The 18,976-nt window shown below is 40.9% G+C and overlaps 2 protein-coding genes across 4 annotated transcripts in view; one reads left to right on the forward strand and one right to left on the reverse strand.

Moving 5' to 3' along the window:
- Positions 1-147: 147 nt before the first annotated feature.
- On the forward strand, positions 148-2,390 carry LOC106936456 (hydroxycarboxylic acid receptor 2-like). 2 transcript variants are annotated; one of them, XM_015017492.1, is made up of 2 exons: positions 148-1,138; positions 1,403-2,390. In XM_015017492.1, exons 1-2 carry the CDS (start codon positions 813-815, stop codon positions 1,764-1,766), a joined length of 690 nt encoding a protein of 229 aa, XP_014872978.1. In that variant the 5' UTR covers positions 148-812; the 3' UTR covers positions 1,767-2,390. The 2 variants fall into 2 exon arrangements, with proteins under 2 accessions (XP_014872978.1, XP_014872977.1); XM_015017491.1 differs by having other exon boundaries at positions 152-2,390.
- Positions 2,391-4,224: 1,834 nt separating this feature from the next.
- The window catches only part of kntc1 (kinetochore associated 1), a 30,679-nt gene continuing 15,927 nt past the window's right edge, over positions 4,225-18,976 (reverse strand). For both annotated transcript variants that reach the window (XM_015017493.1, XM_015017494.1), the window contains exons 35-62: positions 18,683-18,827; positions 18,537-18,593; positions 18,286-18,449; positions 17,373-17,477; positions 17,143-17,271; positions 16,944-17,060; positions 16,751-16,860; positions 16,415-16,634; positions 16,152-16,241; positions 15,877-16,042; positions 15,579-15,637; positions 14,871-15,087; positions 14,722-14,795; positions 13,136-13,346; positions 12,926-13,038; positions 12,757-12,812; positions 12,376-12,454; positions 11,988-12,112; positions 11,766-11,901; positions 11,598-11,693; positions 11,384-11,440; positions 11,033-11,087; positions 9,534-9,597; positions 8,432-8,561; positions 8,255-8,344; positions 6,508-6,662; positions 4,468-4,555; positions 4,225-4,388 (exon numbers count right to left, since the gene is read on the reverse strand). In XM_015017493.1, the coding sequence (XP_014872979.1) occupies positions 4,353-4,388; positions 4,468-4,555; positions 6,508-6,662; positions 8,255-8,344; positions 8,432-8,561; positions 9,534-9,597; positions 11,033-11,087; positions 11,384-11,440; positions 11,598-11,693; positions 11,766-11,901; positions 11,988-12,112; positions 12,376-12,454; positions 12,757-12,812; positions 12,926-13,038; positions 13,136-13,346; positions 14,722-14,795; positions 14,871-15,087; positions 15,579-15,637; positions 15,877-16,042; positions 16,152-16,241; positions 16,415-16,634; positions 16,751-16,860; positions 16,944-17,060; positions 17,143-17,271; positions 17,373-17,477; positions 18,286-18,449; positions 18,537-18,593; positions 18,683-18,827 (3,144 nt within the window). In that variant the 3' untranslated portion in view covers positions 4,225-4,352. The remainder of the gene's footprint in view (positions 4,389-4,467; positions 4,556-6,507; positions 6,663-8,254; positions 8,345-8,431; positions 8,562-9,533; positions 9,598-11,032; positions 11,088-11,383; positions 11,441-11,597; positions 11,694-11,765; positions 11,902-11,987; positions 12,113-12,375; positions 12,455-12,756; positions 12,813-12,925; positions 13,039-13,135; positions 13,347-14,721; positions 14,796-14,870; positions 15,088-15,578; positions 15,638-15,876; positions 16,043-16,151; positions 16,242-16,414; positions 16,635-16,750; positions 16,861-16,943; positions 17,061-17,142; positions 17,272-17,372; positions 17,478-18,285; positions 18,450-18,536; positions 18,594-18,682; positions 18,828-18,976) is intronic.

An 18,976-nucleotide genomic window follows, 5' to 3' on the forward strand; every position in this document is an offset into this window, starting at 1 on the left:
GGCGATCACCGATCATACACTTTTTCACGGAAATCGGCCGATTATGATCGGTGGCCTATCGATCGGCACACCTCTACATAAAATCCAAATAAAATGCATTAAAATTGGAGGATGTAACTTGTAATGATCCAAGAGATATGGACGCTTTTGCAATGTGCTGTAGGATGCTGCTTTGGGAAAATGTTGGTTTGTAATCAAAGCCAGCTTTTGTCATGTCAAACTGAGGGGAGGGTTTATTCTTCATTACAATTTTTTTCTTTTTAAGGAGATCCGGTTCTCAGTAGTGCTGCAATCAGCCTTCTAGACTTGACTTTAACACGTGTGGGACTTTGTGTTCATCGCATTTCAACTCTGGTTTCTCAGAAGGGGAATTAATAGCCGCTGCTGAAAGGAGAAGTGCTGCCACTGAAAAATGGGTGTTTATTCTCTATAAAATATAGTCAAAGTAATGCTTCGAGGTATTTCAAAGCTGAGAAGCTTTTACTTCACTTTGGTCAATAGATTTGACTCAGCTCGACCGTGGTTGCAATCATCTGCAACGTGATGGTGAATAAAATGCATCTTCCATGTAAGCAGATGGTACTGGAAATGAGCATGTGTGCAACTTTCTAAACGATAATAAAATCTTTGAAAAAGTATGAATTAAAAGTAAGCAAAAAGAAGAAGCTTTGTGGCTTCCTGGAAAACTCAAACCACACAACTAGCACTTTTTTTTTCTTCTGCGTTGGGGTTTCCCTTTTAAGAGGGAGGACGGCCTTTCTGGGGCTCATTCTCTCTCGTCTGCAGGCATCAAAGCAACACCAAACGCCGACATGCTGTGCAACTTCAGTGGACCCGTGCTGATCAGAGTGCTCCCACCGCTGCTGGTCACAGAGTTCGTTCTGGGTCTCGCTGGAAACGGCTTAGCCCTCTTCATCTTCTGCTTCCACTTGAGGCCCTGGAAAAGCAGCACGGTGCTGCTCTTCAACCTGGCAGTGACTGACTTCATGCTCATCATGGCTCTGCCCCTCCGAGCCAGCTACTACCTGTCGGGGATCAGCTGGATGTTCGGCGAGACGATCTGCAACGTCTGCCTCTTCATGCTGGCGATGAACCGCAGCGGGAGCACCTTCTTCCTGATGGCCATCGCCGTGGACAGGTACATGCGCGTGGTGCATCCCCACCACCCCATCAACTCGCTGAGCGTGGGCAAGGCCATGTTGGGCGCTCTGGCGCTGTGGCTGGTCCCCATTACAATGACCGCCCACGTCTTCTCTCTGCAACACGTCAACACGACCTACTGCGAAAGCTTCATGGTGGACACGACCTCCAGAGGAAACCTGTCCTGGCACAAGTTCACGTTTCTCTTCTCTTTCTACATGCCTCTGCTGGTGATCCTCTACTGCACCTTCCACATCATCAGTCACCTGAGGAGGAGACAGCTGACCAACCAGACCAAGTTCAAGAAGGCTCTGTACTTTATCGTGGTGGTGGTGGTGCTCTTCATTGTCTGCTTCCTCCCCAGCAACATCACTCTGCTGACCATGTGGATCAAGATGCTGCCAGGGTTCGTCTGCGATGACGTGGAGCAGCTCACCACCGTGTTTTACATCACCATCAGTTTGACTTATCTCAACAGCGTGCTGGACCCCGTGGTCTACTACTTCTCCAGCCCGGCCTTCAAGAACATCTGCAGGAGAACGCTGCACCTGCCCCAGACAGAGACTTGCGAGAGCACGGAAAAGAGAACGCGCGAGACGGCGTCCCATTCGCTCAGCCAGCTGTGATCTGCAGACTCAAGGGTTAACATCTGGTCAGATTGAGCAAGATGATGCCGTTTTTACTTGCCTTTGTAGCTGTGGAAAATGTGTTATCTGTGCTTTTCTTGCACAAGCATGCCTATGTATGACTATGAATGCATTTTTTATACAATTTCTTTTGTTTTATGTGAAAGTTTTGCACTTTTTGTTCACTTTTCTAGTGAACATTGCTTTAATGATTGTTTTTTTTTCTTCTCATGACCTTATATGGAAACAAATGTCAATGAACGGGTAATGAATACAAATTAAGGAAATCTGATATTTTTGTACATATGAAACTCATCAAACTTGTTAACATTTGCTGTCTAAAACCGAACAACTGTGACAACTTAAAGAACTACACTGAATAATTAGTACATATATTCCTAGGGCATTGCATCAAAAGCTCTGGTTTAATTAAAATGGTGTTTCTTGGAGGGTTTTTGCAGCCAAATACAGCTATTTATGTGTCATCTTTAAGTTTGCCGAACAGCAGCTTAGTTTAAATAATTTTGTGGATGGATGACAGTATGGATTGTAATTCAGAACTTAGCTTGTCTTGTACCAGTCATGAAATGTGCAATAAATAAAGCTTACTTGACAATTTTTAAATGATGAGTCACTTCGTGAACACAAATGCAAAAAAAAAAAAAAATCGTCCATGTCAACTTTCAGAAAGACTTTAAATATGGGTATGAGTAATTTCAAATCAATGCAGAAAGCTAAATATTAACCTCAGACATCTCTTCACTTTGATGCATTTGGTAATGCTCATTAAGCAGATGTCAATGTGAAAGCTCCACGCTTCCCAATAAATATTAAACCTTTCTAGCTTCGTATATTTCTACAGCGACATTGTTTCTCAGTCACAAAATGACGAGGTGGTTAGGAGCAACGGAGCTTGTCTTTAAAAATATTGTTCAACATTTGGTGAGAGATCAAATCACCAGTTTTTGATTAGAGATTAAAATTTTTTCAGTCTATTTTTACTTGTGTGCATCCCAACTAATGTATTCTTTTTTTTTTTTTTTACAGCACCAGATTCTTCTGGGTCATTCGTCTACATTTTCAGTGAATACTTTAATAAATTACAAAGATTAAAATGCTTGAATCTCACATATAATTTAGTTAGACTGAATGCTGTACGGAAATGTTGATACATCTGGGCTTCCTGCTTGTTTTACATATGCAAACCTCATATTTTTACCCCCCATTAGGGGCATTGGAGGACAAACTCAATTGTACTGTAAAGGATTGTTATTTCAAAATACAGGCACTGTAAAACAAAGTTTGTAAATTAAGATGCACCTATAGCAAACCCTTCCTGGTTGATGTAGATGTCTGGTTTCCTGAGGTCTGACCAGCTGACCGTCTGTCACAGCTGCTGCTGAGTTGTGACGACTCGCACCTGATCATCATCGCGATGATCTCCAGCTGCTGCCATATAAGGACAGATCTTCCTCTTACCCCGCTTCAGATTGTCGTGAAACCCAAAGCGGTAAGACCTTCAGGCCTTCTGCAAACGCTAGAGCGATTTGTCCAGCGCCTAACCCGTCTGTCCCTTTCCCCTCCTTGTCCGCACTACACCCCAATCCTGACCTACCCCTCCGGATTTGGATTCGCTCGCTGCTCTGAATTCACTGCTGTCCGTCTGTGCCTGAATCGTGTTGCTTTCTTTATTGTTCTACGGGTCAGTTCATGTGAAAGAGATGCTGCAGAGAAGTATCAGTTTGATGAGATCTAAATCTCCTATCCACAAAGACACTATTCGGTGCCATTAACTTCCAGAAGCTAAAGACGCGTCAGTGTTTTGTCAAAGCTCCCAAATTCAACAAGAACACACCAACAGTGAAACTTCTCAGGTGGTCCGTTAAAAGAAAAAAAGAAGCTTTTTGTGCTACATCAGCCTTGCAATCCATCTCCTGTCTGTGTTTTGTAATCGGATTTCAAGAGATTTAATCAAAATCTCTCTTTTTGTTAATAGCTGGATCAGCCACAGACGGAGATAAAGCTCTGCTTTACAGAGAGCGGGGCTCTGACTCATAGGACGTTGTACCAATGTTTCCCATCCTCGGGAGAAAGAGACGGGGCTGAGGCAGTGTGTGACCTGAAGTCTCCTGCCAAATGGGTGGGATTGTTTACATCTTTGACCACGGTGAGATTCAAAGACAATAAGCTACTGGGGTGGACCTTCGCCTCTCCGTTTTCCCTCTGAGTAGGAGCCTACTCAGAAAAGATGGGGAGACTTTCCCCACACGGTTGTGGAAAATTATAAAAACATCCGACAGCTCAATTGGTTCGCTGATGAATTGGTAAAGATTCATCTATTACTCCAAAGGCCTTTTAGTTTCTGATCAATACCGAAGGGGTGAAATGACCAGCTTTAACATAAATAAGCTGAAAGGCATTGCTCGTTTTCCCTCTTAAAGAATCACTCAACCAACAATTTAAGAACGATAAGTTTATTCAAAACTACATGAACAGGTTAAAGACAAGTGAGTGCAAATACTGCAAGTCAGCCTGAAGAAGACGGAGACGGAAAGTATAAATATAAAGAGTAAAAACAACGTTGCCTTATCCAGACACTCCATTGGTCGTGCTGAGAAAATCCTGAAAAACAAATAGGTGCAGCATGAAGTTTGGTTTGTTACCAACACAGAGCTATAATAGTTTGCTAATGCAGATGTACCTTCAGGCAGCCGTTGGACAGTGTTTTCCCCCGCTGCTGCTCTCTGTGCTTCAGATACTCACGAGTGAGCGAATCGGCGTCATCCTGACTGAAGAGGAGTTTCATGTTTTAGGTACATAAGACTGACAAGTGAAGAAATTGTTCTGAAGGCTTCGTTGTGTTTTTTTAACGGCTCGTTCTGTAAGCGGCAGTCAGCGGTTAACGATGCAAAAGGCTAATATGACAAAAAGTAAAGAAGGTCAACGTTCGGTGCTTAGAAAACTACATTTTAGTACAAATTTACAGTGAACCGCATGCTTACAGTTTTGGTCAGACGTTTGTAAGGTTGGCGGCTCCATAGCATAATCCCACCACCACCGTGCAAATTGCTTTGCTTTGTAAAAGCGTTCATTCCTGCTTGGCATTTTTTCCACATTTTGTTTGTCTACAACCACAAAGTTCAAATTGAGTTTCACATGATAGAATAACACAAAGTAAATTAAAGTGTGAGGAAAATGATACATTCAAACATTCAAATATTATTTCTTCGAAGTAAAAGTCTAAAAAGGAGGTGTAACCAGATTGTATTTCTCTTTTGTTAATTACACAAAGTATTTTCTTGTTATTCAGATTGCTCCTTTACATGAATTTACACCTCTGAAAACTGTCATTGTCATAGCCGTGTGACATCGGGAGCCTGTCCTCTTTATTTCTTCTTCTGTGGTATTGTTAAATTGTTTGCTCCCCTTAGGTCCTGCAGGAGAGGTGGGTATTGTTCTTTTCTTTTTTCTTTTTACCCAAATACATCCAGTTTATTTATAGATTTACTAAGTTATTTTTCATTGTCATCACTATTATGATAAATCTGTTCCATAATGTGAATATTTAAGGGAACTTACAATTGTAAAGTAGCAGGAGTTAATTTTAGTTTCGCTGTGTACTTTGGTTTTGTGTGGGACTTGGAGCAGGCAGCACAATGACGCGGCTGTTTTCTGTTTGTTCTTCCCGTCAGAATGAAAAGAAAAAACGTGCCACGGCCTAGTTTTTAAACAAAACCAGTACAATGGAAAAAGGATCTGGCTACAGAGGCACGCATTTACTTTACTTTCAGTCGTATTTCTACACCAACTTTACTTACCTAGTGGCACAAATCTGCAGATTCTTTGCCAAACAGTCAAGTGAGTCAGATCGCAGAGAATCTGTGAACATTTATTTGCAAGTCTTGCCACAGACTCTTGGATTTAGGCCATACTAACTCATAAATATGCTGTCATTGCAGCTCTGTAAGCTGATGGTTGTCATCCTGCTGGAAGGTGAAGCCTCCACTTCTTCTTCTTCTTCTTCCAGGATTGATGTGTGTCTAGCATCTTCATGATGCTGTTTGTTCTCTAATGTTCGCCAATAAACCACTTGGACCTTCAAATGTGACACTAATGGACTCTCTTTACCAGTTGGGTGACTTCATAACTACGCAACATCTTGTGATTGTTTATCATGAAACGTCTCAATACCCACTGATTTCTTATCTTATTCAAATCCATATGTGAAATAAACAAATTTACCGCATCTACATGTGAGGTGACGACTGCAGTTTATTTTTTGAAAGAATTCAGTTGATATTAATACTTTTGTGAGCCACTGAACACAACTAAAATAAAACTTGTTAGCCAAAAGTTGCCCCTCCCTGCAGCTGAAGCTGCTTCATGCTATTTTAGTTCAGAAAGTCATAGTGTTACTTCTTTATTTCTCGGTGCCGTTTCTTGTCATCCATCTTCCATATATGGTCTGTGGGTTTCCATGTTGTCTGAAGCACATTGATAAAAACAAAAACGCCGACCAGCTGGAGTCTTGGTGGAAGCCGGCTTGCAAAGACACAAATAATCCCACCCTGAAGTTTTGCTTCAAGATGTCTCTATTGATTTGGATCAATAGTCCTGTCCTGGATGACGAGTCCACACCAGCGTGTTCTCATATCACAATCTGATTCTTTGACAACGAGACGGGACGTCTGAAGCGCTTTAAGAAAAAAACTCATTTTCACGAAAAACAACAAATCTTTACCAGTTCTGGCTGATCAGGCACTCCACCAACTCCTTCAGCTGGTTGGGTTGGCCACTGGACACAACGAGCTGCTTCAGGTGGGCGAAGTGTTTGGTTTTCATCACTTTCTGGTGCTGTCCATTTTGGCTGATGAACTGTAAGACCGTCTCCCTGATCTGAAGGAATATAAAAGTATCAGTCTGTAGTTAGAACAGAATATAACCCCAATCAAAAGTGCTTCTGTTAAACAGATGAACCGTTTTGCATTTCTGTGGCGATTTGAACAGAGTCACCAACAGCTTCCTTAACTTCACATCATCAAACTCATCCAGCATAATTTCCTGTTCCACATGTTTTCTGGGAGTCGATGCCGTCAACGCGTTGAAGATTAAAGAGAGGAAAAATATACATGAGTGTTCTCCGCATGAAACATGCATTTAGAAAGAAGTGACACAAACAGGATGGAAGCTGAATTTTTGTACAGGAAGAACCTGTAAAGCTTGAGGCTCAAATGTGAATCAAGAAACACAAACCTGCAAAAACAAAGTGACAAACTACAGCAAACCAGTTCAGTTTTTGTAAACTATAAATGGATTGTTTATGTAAAACAGTAGAAATAAAATTAACTACATGTAAAGTATTACAAAATAAAGTTTGAAGCAAATGCTCACTTTAAATACCTTTAAATTTAGCTACAGATTTAGTCAAAACCGCTCCACTAGCGGTCTGAGACTTCAAAATCCAGGAGTGTAAAACGTTGGTAGGTGTTATTGTCAAACAGTTTATGTAATTAACTGCATTTTAAGGACAGCTAAATTCAATTTTAGCCCAGGTCGTTGAAAGGAGTGAGAAATTACTTAAATAGTACCTTATGAAAAGATCTCAACATGTCATGTCCTGATTTAAGCATATTCAAAATAAGACCGGACGTGAGAAACCGACACCTGTCAGTTTCGAAAGAGTAAACAAGTCATTAATTTAGACTGTAGCAAACCACAATGAAGAAAATAAATCCAGAAGTAGAGGAAACATGTAACAGTAACTGAGCCATCAAATTCACTCCAGGCACGCACAGAGTGTTCATAATATAATGTAAAAATGGCATCCTGATGGAGACTTCTAGGATGAAAACCACTGCTGGCCATGAAGAACAAAAAAGCATGTCTTAAATTTGATTAAAAAAAAAAAAAAAAAAATCATCTAGCTCATCAAGTCAAACATGGTAGTGGCAGTATCATGCTCTGGGGAAACTGAACAGCTTGTTGGGAGCATGAACTCATCCTGAGGGAGAACATCTGGCCAGATTTTCATGGCCTAAAACTCAAGACTGCTGGGATTAAGAAGTGACACAATGATTCAAAGCACAACAAGTTTATATCTAATGGATAAAAAATATAAAAACAAAGACACTGAGATCCTGGGATGTAACATGAAAAAGGTTGTTGATGCTCTAAAACCCGCCAACGTGAAAAAATAAAAACATTTCTACAAGGAAGAGTGGCTCAAACATCCTCCACAGTAAACGATTAGCTGCCAGTGATGGTTAATGATCGATTGCTGCTGCTGACATCAAGGAGAGGCGTTACGTTTTTACATAGCGGCAGGCTGGTTTGGATAGCTTTGTTCCTTTAATAAATTAAGTTGTCATTCAAAAAGTTAGGCTTCACTTATTGCTTTCTGCTCATGTAAAAATCAGCCTCACGTGTTTTCCTCTAAAGATGCAAACTGTTGTGAGGGGCGAATAGAAGGATTTCTGATCCAGTCTGACCTGTGAAGGGATTCCAGCCAATTCGCCCGTGTTCATGAACTCATCCACCTGCTCAAGGACGGCCACTGGGTTGCACATGGACAGAAACCCCTGGAAAACAGCGGACACAGCGTCTGGCCACAGACAAAGCCCAGAAGCTACATCCTTTCCTCGTGAAGTAGACGCCAACGCTCTTACCTGGATCTGCTGTGCCTTTTTATGTGCACAGGGGATGAGAAGCAGAGTTCCCAGAGCGAAGGCGTGAAGATTGAACTGGGCAAACCGGTTGGCGATTCCTATCAAGTCCAGATTCAAGAGGAAGGGACACCTACAGAAAATAAAAAATAAAATAAGAACGTACAGCTCGAGTACTGATGCCTCCAGTGAGTTAAACACGGGTCAAAAACAGGCAAAAGGTGATGCAGCTGAAGGCTAATTAGAAAAGTGCAGAAAATGAGATGAATATACAGACAAGATAGTCATGATTAGAGATGGGCCAAAACTGCTAAATTGAGAGTTCAAAGGAGCCCCTTTAAATTAAAATAAATAGATATTAGTTTTAAATGACTAACAATTTTTTTATTGTAGATCTAAAACGTCTCTGAGTTTTGCCTTATTAAGAGAAAAACATGAAGTTTCCTCATTTGACTACACCCAGAGAAAGGATATGTGTGTCTTGTTTTTCAAAACAACTTCTTGCATTTAGCCAGGATGAATTAAGGGCTGTGGCCAAGTCTGCTCTCAAGTAAGTTACTGGATGTCTGTCGCCATGAAATTACAATTGAAGCAAACAAAACAAAAGACAAACTGGTTAGTAAAAGAAAAATTGTTCAGGCTATAAAGATTTTAATCTGCCAAAGGGAATCTTTCTCTAAAGAACTTAAAAAGTGTCCATCTGCATCAACTGCTCGTGCTGCTGCGTCAGTCATTTTCGAATTGCAGATGGAGTTTGTGTCAAATAAAAGGCATAAAACCTCCGCTTCACATCGATTCATATTCACGAGTTAGAATGGCCCAGTCAAAGCACAGGCCCAAATTCACTTACAAATTTTCATTCTCAATCCAATCCGACTGAATTTGAACTATTTTGCAAGCAAAATGAACAAAAATGTTGCTCTGCAGACGTGGGAGGCTGGTAGAAGAGCTGATCTGAAAACACCTGCAGTTATCACCCGAGTAGGCAGGAAACAAATGCCTCCCACACGTTTCAGATTCTGACTTCAACCCCCTCCAAAAAAAACTTAAAACCATTCATTGTAAACCATACCACTCCTTTGGAGTCAGCATTAGAAAAACCTACTTGAGCAGGAGAACAAAAGTCCGGTAGAGCATCGCTTGCTGGTCTGGGCTCAAAGGAACCGAGGCTGTTACCGAGACAAAAACACAAAACAATTCAGGATCAATCAAGATAAACGCTCACCAATAATTAAAATATGCATTTGTGACTGAAAAAAACAAGACCAAAACTCAACAAATGCATGTAAAATATTTCAACACAGTGAAGAGCGGGTTCTGTTTGCTACTGTCTCATGAAACGTTAAGTGTGGAAATTTAAAGGAAGCCAGGCACTGCCAGCTTTTGCTGCTAGAGGAAGGATGAAGGCCCAGAGGTCGGCCCGCTGTCCGATATGGAAAGACGCCCCAGGCTGGAGATTCGCCTGGCATCAGTCGAGATCAGGCAAGTATCCAAGGAGACGGGTGGAAGCGGGATACAGCCAGGAGAAGCGGACAAGGAACTCCATTTAAGGCGAGCAACAGATTGGGGGAACCGACATCTCTTCCCTCTGCTCAGAGGCTCCGTCTTCCTCTCTCATGTGTCTCTGTCTGTTAATCGTGATGATCTGCTCATATAAAAGCTAAGATCACTGAATGAAAAGAAGCAGAGCTTTCATTGATGGTTGCTGCTTTTTTTTTCCCCCTCATCTTTTCTTTTTAACAGTCAAACCTTTCATTTGGTAGGTTTTCTTCAGAAATGTTAAGTTTCTGCTTCCTGACTGGTTAATATGCTGAGGCTTCAAAGTAATTTAGTGCCACGGCCTGCTGGAGTGACTGTCGGTCCCCATTGGGAACGAAGGTCTGTAAGTGTAGCTATGGATACATTAAGACAGTCTGGGAACTCTGGGATAAATGGTTTTCTCCTGAATAATTAAACATGAAGATCCCTTTGCTGTAGTTGGAGTATTTTCTCCTTCACATCTTGAAGAAATAACCAGGGGGTCTGTGAGGATGCGTTTCTGTTTTAGTGAATGTCTCCACACAATTTATGCACTTTTAGTTTTCATTTTCCTTCAAATATTTCTGATGGTGACACCCACATCTTAGTAATCTGCTTTTATGTTCATATATGGGATATGAGCAACACTGTTTCATCCCATGACTCAGTTTGGGTGGAAAACTGAAAGTTTCATTATAATGAAGCTGTTTTTATCTTACGTACTGAGAAGTTTTGGTACAAATATTAATGCAAACAGGGTATTGCACAGTTTATCTCATAATTATTCATGACTCTAGGAGAGTTTTTTAAATTAAGAATCTATGTAGAGCTAAAGATGAGGGTGATGGCAAGGAGGCTCTCCGTCCTCAAAGTGAATCACCAAACATAGAAACATGCAAAAAGCTGTTCATATGTTTTTAAGGAAGGTTTTATTAAAACTAAGATTTGTGGGATACTGAAAAGGAGGCCAAATGTAAACAAAATGTAAATTAGAAGATTTTTTTTTTTTCTTCAAAATCTCACAATAATTCTGGCTTGTATTCCTGTGCCACAAGGTGATCTGCTTTAGTGTTTTACATGTCATACCTGAGACAAACGGTGCCAGGATCATACTCCTCCAAGTCCTGGAGAAACTGGAAATCTGGAAATAAAACAAATCATCTGAAGTCCATCTTTGTTAAAACTGCATCTCCTGTTGTGGTTTTTATTAAAGGTTTTTTTTTTTTTTTTCTCCGTTTATTTTCGGCTCCACGCCTTCTTCAACAGGACATCCGGTGGAGGGACTGACATCTGCCGCGTAACAGACCTTACAGGTAGCAATGGGCTTATTTATTTATTTATTTTTTTGTCTGTTTTAAATAGGCGACCCATAATTAGGAGTGGTATTTTTTATTATTTTTGTTATTGAAACAAAAGATAGACTAACTGCAGCAATACCTCCCATAAAGCTGGCACAGCCACAATCGCTTCCAGCACCGTCTGGAGGTGACCGATCTGCAAGAAGCAGATGCACGCACATTGGAGTTGTAACAAGCCAACATTCGATTATTTTCCCTTAAAAACACTTAACAGTACTTTTTTATTATTTTTTTTAAAGACAGAAGCTCGTATTGTTTGGTAAAGGTAGAAACTCTGGTGCAGGAGCCCTCACCAAATTGAAGCCCAGCAGCTTCTGAAGCAGACTGTTCCACAGCTGGGGGTCGTACACCTGGTACTCCAGACACAGGTCGGCTACCAGACGCACAGCCTGCAACAGCAACAACCGCTTCACGAAATGTGGCAGAACTTGGTGGATCTAAAGCTTCCTGCCAGCACGTACCTGTGGCTCATGACTGTGGTTCCTCCACAGGCCTTTCACCAAGCCGTCCTTTGGGCTGCTGAGGAAGGACTGAACGGTGTAGGGGATATTTAATGCCTCCAGCTGAGACACGAAGATGTAGGACTTCAGATAACATCTGCGTGAGACGATACAAACAAAACGTTCGTGCCAACTCATCCTCCGATTTCAAAACTGCCGTCTGCACGTTTCCTGGCCTCTCACTTAAATTTGCTCCTGGGGATCTGCAGCTGAGCCTCCAGAGTCTCTGCGTCGGCGAGGCGGATGAGGCAGAGCAGAACTCGAGTTCGGTGGCAGAAAGTCAGACGAGGACCAGAAGAGCTGAGAGGCTGCGGAAAGCGGTTTAGAGGTAAAGGCAAATTTTACTCATACAGAACATTTAGAAGCAATTCCTTACAGCTCCAAGGTGTAAGTATTTCAAAAGTTATAATTCAGATTAAAAAAATTTTTAAAAAAGAGGATCAGCTGCATTTTGCATCATTTTGAGGAAGGTTAAAGATGATGAATCAGTTTGTCCAGCTCAAAGACAGACATCAGCCACTTTCACAGGACAATCTTTCTCGAGTCAAAAATAAAAGTTTTTCAGACACACCCAGGTTTCAGCAAAAAGAATAGGACTCAGCAGACGGATCGCGTCGTCCACGGGGTAGGACTGCAGCATGTGGACCGCCCTGCGGGACGGTAAACGACAGAAAATGTGTTCAAGCTCTTCGTTACTGCATGCGCTATGTCAACCATTTGATAATCGGTAGAATAGAGTGAATATGTTCAGATTTTATTTGCGTCGTTGTAGTTTTTAAACCAATGTTTGCAGGACAACGTTTAAAGGAAGAAGTTCATGAGCGGGCCGAGGAATGAAGCTTCTGCTTTATGCATCCTGCCTCTTCTAACTTTGGTTTCTAAAAGCTACAGCAGGAAATTTTGTAAATTAGTGCAACTTTATTTGGGGATCAAGCAAAGCTGTGATATTTACCTCAATAAGTCTGGATCCTCCTCAATGTTGGTCACACAATCCTGATTTCCCATTTCCTTTAATTTGGGGTAAAAATAAGCAAGACAGTAAATGAAACAGAAAATATCCATTTGATTTGAATCAATGCAAATTCTTGATTATCATGAAGAAAAAAGAAATTGTTGCAGACCCTGGTAACAGCCGGGCCTGTTTTGCAGATCCATTTTTCTAACAGCATGTTGCAGATTTTCCCAAGATCCACATTGTTGATTGTGGCGATTTCCCTCACGGCAGCATGTATGTCTGAGACATATTTTAAAAAAGAAGAAGAAGAAGAAAACCATTGTAGTAAATCAATAATAATAATAAAAAAAACATAAAACCAAAAATTGAGGCTCACCGGGAAAGGTTTGACCTCCCGTCTCTCTGTACCGCTGCTCCACGCTGCTGTGTTCGTACAGGGCCATGATGAGCCGGGCGGGCAGGCCGCTCAGCTTCAGGAGCTCTGGGCTGCTCAGCTGACTGCTGACCAGCATGTTCTCTGTGGCGGAACGCTGAAACTGCAGCTTCAGCTTCGACAGGAAGGTCTCCCCTCGGGCCCGGGCAGCTTCCTGTGAGAGAGCCCAACGCTGATCAGTCAGAACGTTTCTGAACGCAGTCGGAGACAAACATGTTGGTGCAAATATCTTAGCAAACTTGAAATAAGATTTAACTTAGTGAGACTTGACTTAACTTACAAGTAAGTTTCAGCAGCTACAGAGGTTTGGTTTAAGTCAGCAACTCCTTGATATTGATGAAAAAGTACAAGTTCCATTGGCAGATGATTTAATTTATAACAAGATATTTTATAAGTTAATTTATCTGTCAATAGAACAAGTACTTTTTCATCAATATTAAGGAATTAATGACTTAAACAAGGTCCTATATCTCGTCGAAAAGTTACTTTTAAGTTAGCTTGGCCTACTTCAAGTCTACTAAGATGTCTTGCACTGGAAGCTACACCAAAATCACTTGGGAAGATTTTGTGTTTTTGCATTGTAAAGATGTAAAAAAAAAATGCTTAGAAGAAATAAATACACACACATTAGTGCAGTCAAATAATCTTACTGACAAACCTTTTAATTTAACTCAATTTATCAGATGATGGGGAAAAAAATTTGCACAGTAGAAATCACAAGGGGCACAAATGGTGATTTCATCTTCTCCAAAAAACATTTCACCAGGTTGGAGTGTAAAGAGAAACGCATCTTCCGAGGTGTGTTCACACGGCATTTTTGCCTCATCAATACTCTCCTCAAGTTCATGCTTCCTCTAAACTTTAAATGACATGACAGCAGTTCTGATTAGCTACAAACTCAACCGCCCGTCATGAATACGGCAATGTTCTACACAGCTTGCATTAAAACGCATCGATAAAACTAGAAGGAAGTGATGACTTCTGTTTTCAGTGTCTCCATGGAGATGGGGAGAGAGAGAGAGAGAGAGAGAGAGAGAGTAATGCTCTCAAACTGTTTTTAATAACAGGTCAGAATATTTCAGCTTTTAAGCTCTGAGATGTAGATTAAATTTCACCGGTTTTAGGTCCGAGAGGAGCAGAGCTGCACAGGAGACGCATTTGAGCAGGTTTTAATCATTAAAGGTCTGTGGATAATTACAATGTAATGGGTGGAAATCTGTGGGACGCGGGGCTTTTTTGTCTAGATTAATGCCAAGTTGTCATAGCAAAGACAATTTGAATAATGTCAACTTTGTAGTAAAAGTGTCATGATTTACCGAATGACGATTTATGGCAAGAGTCATAAATATTCATGAAGACTTATTCATGTTCATGTCAAGTGTTATGTCACATTTATAACAGTGTCATATCAGTCTTATTCACACCCCGTCAAACAAAGTGTTAAGTAAACTATGTTTCCGTTCCTGAAGCGAGGGGACATCGTGAATCTGATCGTAAATATATCTGCAGGTAAAAACAGCAACACAGACCTCTAGATTTGGATCTTTGAGCCACGCTTCTCCAAGACCCAAGCAGTACCGGAGAGACTGCGTCTTCTCCAAGCCTTCGGAGAAGCAAGTTGACAATTAGACACCTGAGCAACAAAAACTGTGCAGTCGAGCGCAGCAGCGGGTCAGACCTGGCGGCAGTTCCTGTGTGATCTTATGTGCCGTGGCTGCAGCCCACTCCAGGCTCTGGATGCACTGAATGTACTTCATCATGGTCTTGGCCACCTTCAAAGTCTCTTTGCTGTAGCCGTGTCCTTGAGCCCTTTTCCTTTGCTCCAAGATTAAAGGCTTCATCTTCTTCTCAAACACGTGGTTTGCTGCTGACATGTAAAGCTTATCGAGGCTCACCTGGGCAAAAAAAAAAAAAGAAAGAAAAAAAAAAGGGAAGGTTACTTAATTTATGGGGTTTATGCTCATATTTCATGTCAATATAAAGAGGTTTCAGCCGTTTTAGCCAGTTTGCTGTAGAATTAAATACCAAAGTTCACTGTGATACAATGGCAGATTTATCTATAACAATCAGTCTAGACAAACGAATGAACACAGGAACAAACACAAGCATGGATAACAAATTAATGGATAAATAGATACAAGGATGAACAATTTGATGATTGCAACGACATGGATGAATGGATGGAAGACATAAAGATGAAATGAATGGATAAACAGAAGGGTGGAAAATCTGAAATGATAGATGACCAAATGAATAGAGAGATAAATAAAAAAAAGAATGAACAAATCATTTTGTTTTTGACTCTGCTTTTGAATAAGTCCCAAATGGGAAGGATGAATAATTGACGGATGGATTGTTTTCAGTTAAACTTCAGATGGAAACCAACCTTCATCAGTTTGCTGATCAGTAGAAGAGTCGGGAACGTTTCCTCATTCAGCTCAGGAGCTGTAAGCAGAAAAAACACTTCATTTACAAAAAAAACACAAAGAGGCGTCAGAATTTATCTGCAGAGAATCTATTCAGACATTTTTCTAACTAAGGATTTAAATACCACAAAACGGACGACAAATGCAGCTTCAGTTTCCCTTCAGTTGAGTTAAGCATCATCACGCCTGGCTCAAGTGACTTGTGGTTTTTTTGGTGAGATAAAGTAATTAAAACAGAGGGAGAAGAGGTCAACTCACAGATAATTTTCCAGAAGTGTTTGGTCTGCATGAGCAGGTGGAAAGGCAGCCTGCTGCTGGACAAGGGGTTCGGCATGAGACCGTTTTCCAGAAGATACGTGTTCTCCACATCCGAGGGAGGAGAAACTCTCCTGTAGGACTTCAGGTGCTGAAGGAGGCCCATCGCCTTTGAAATGAAAACAGAAAAAAAAAAAAAATGGCCACATATAAATCTCCTGATCCTAGAGGAAAATCAGGTTTAAATTGTAAAGATGGAAGAGAGTCTTTGCTTTCACCTGACTGAGGGAGAAGGAGGCCACATACTCATCTGCAACCTGTATGATCTTCAGCACCACTCCGATCCGCTCGTAGTTGTACGGGCTGAGCTGTTTGAAAGATGGAGACATTTTGTTTAACCTCCAACAAACTATTAAAAAAATATATATTATTGTTCAATAAAAGGACTTAGAGGATTCATGTGCAAGTAGAGGACGATTAAAATAGTTTCGAGTGAGAAACCGTAATGTCTTAGAACACAATTAAAGTGCAGCACTGTTACCTTGAACAGGGCAGCGCAGAGACTGGCTGTGAGCTCGCTGGGGCTGCTCAGCATGGGGATGATCTGCAGGATCCGTTCCAAAGCCTCTTCATCACACAGCGGCTGCTCCTCATCCAGGCTGGAGCCTGCTGCACCCGCGCTGCCGCCGTCGTCCTCTTGCAGCAGCAGCAAGGTGGTGATGTACTGGTTGATCACACGATCACGGTCCAGACCAAAAGTACTGCAGAGACGCAGAGGGGTAATTTTTTTTTTTTTTTTTAGACAGAGGGACCCAAACAGTAAAGAATCGGTAAAAAAAATAAATGTTAAAGAGTTAAGAGGAGGCGGGTGTCTCACCTGCAATACTGGAGGATAATATCGGGGGTGATCTTCCTGTTCTTCACCATTTCGGGGATCAGACAGCTCTTCAACTCCGGACGCTGACGAAACACCGGCTGGATGGAGATCTGAGGCAGAGGAAGACGTACAAGAACGTGATTTGTCTTATAAGGAGGAAGTGTCACCGAAGCTGGAGGAAGAACCGCATTACCTCTAATTTTCCAAGCTTGACTCCCCACTCTGCGTCGGTGATGACTGACACAAACTTCTTCTGCTCCTCTGGTTCATTGTATAAACTGCAGAGATCGGCCCCAATCTTCGCCACCGCCTGGAATAACACACACACACACACTTTCTGTAGATACCAGGGACACAAATATTAACCAAATTAATTTGGTAATCCTGCCTACCAGGATTTTGTCATAGTTTTGCCAGGTGTTATCTATGACTTTCCACAATATTTTGAAGACTTCTGTTTTGGGTAGGAGTGTACAAAGACCAATCGCCAAATCGCAATCGACCACTCTCCAGTTGAACACCTGCAGCCCCAAAGAAGAAAAATACATCATGAACGTAAAACGCCCTAAAATACCGAAAATTTCGAGCTACAATTTCAGGAAAATAAGCGTAGCACGCTCACCTTGTTCAGAAGGCCGACAGCCACGGCGTTCAGAGTGGATACTGTTGCTTTCCTGACATCGTTCAGACACACGTTGTACTTCTTAAGATTGTGGGTATCGTAAAGCTGAGAATGAATACAGTTCAAGTAACTCTTTTAACCATGTGAATAATGCTCTGTATTTATCTCAACATCACAAACAGAAAATAATAATTTGTGGAAGGTAAAATGGATGAGAATGTAACATTTTGCTATTTGAAGGATGGCATTCATATGCATCAAATCTAGAAACTTGCATCATTTTACTCTTATGCAAGCACATGTTTTCTCTGTCCTACTGATTTTTCTTATTTTTAAAAACCTGTTTGAAATAAATCAATCAAATCAAATAGAAAAAAAAAAACCTCTGGATCTCTATGGATGAGTGAATGAATGAACTATCACGTCATAATTATAACACGCTCAGTCTAAGCAGGGCTAAATGGATAGTCTGATTGTATGTAGTAAAATATTTAAAGCTGAGATCAATTTAAAAAAAAAACATTGCAGTAATAAACACCACAAAAATATAAATTTTTGATATATATTTATATTCTAATGTAACTGGTTAAGTGAGTTTAATAGATATTGTTGAGCTTTCAGGGACGATCTCAATCTTTCACAATCATTACTGGTTTTTATTGTTCCAAATCCTGCTAATAGAAACAAGTGACAAACAAATCGATGAGAAACAAGAACAACTTTCATGCTTTATTGTAAAATGGGGAAAAAAAAAAAAAAATCTATATTTGCTGGTAGAGCCTGACGTGAAGAACAATTGGTGGTTATATTTTAAGTAGAAAGTTTCACCTATGGAACTCAAAAAGTCATTTAGTTTCAAAAACACAGAAAAATGGGACAATTATGCAAGAAACACAGCACAGGTCAGTCCTACCTGCACACTTAGCTTTGTGTCCATAACATTTGAGGTGACGTGCTGCAGACAGCTACCATACGAGTTGACCAGCTCTCTGAGAGCCAACTCCAGCTGACTGCACTCCTGCAGCATCTGCAGCATGCTGGTCAGCGGGCCGAGGAGGGTCTGCAGGTAGTTTGAACCTTTAAATAGGCAAAGTTAGAGTCAAGGTTAATGTCATTATGTTAGGGTGGGGGAAAAAAAAGATGAATTAAAAAAAAACCACCTACCGTCTTCAAATGAGCAATGTGACAAACAGGAACAATCCAACGGAAATAATTTAGTGTCTGCAAGAATAACAACATATCAGAGCTGCGCAATCAGAGTGAAACTATGCTAGGATATGAATGTGATTTTTTATTTTTATTTTTTTTACCCTGGGGAATAGGCAACAGGCAGTTGGTGATTTCATACTGCACAGGAAGAACTGACACCGGATCCAAAACAATGCAGTCTTCATTAAAAACATCCTGAAAGCTCCACTGAGAATATGAATCTTTTCCCGCCTCCAAACTCAAGTCCTGCAGCATCGCAAAATTAGGAAAAGATTAATCAGTTGAAAGCACATAAATGAACTTCCTGATTATTTCTTTGTTTCCATAAAGAAATCCAAACCAGATTCTTTTTTTTTTTTTTTTTTTTTTTTTTTTTTTTTTTGATTTTAAATTTT

Source organism: Poecilia latipinna, unplaced genomic scaffold (assembly GCF_001443285.1).
Source record: "Poecilia latipinna isolate Pla-1442-1.1 unplaced genomic scaffold, P_latipinna-1.0 Scaffold2150, whole genome shotgun sequence".
NCBI lineage: Eukaryota > Metazoa > Chordata > Actinopteri > Cyprinodontiformes > Poeciliidae > Poecilia > Poecilia latipinna.

What these genes read in the sequence shown, in the direction of transcription:
- LOC106936456 (XM_015017491.1), top strand. Translation starts at nt 813, where the DNA reads ATGCTGTGCAACTTCAGTGGACCCGTGCTGATCAGAGTGCTCCCACCG.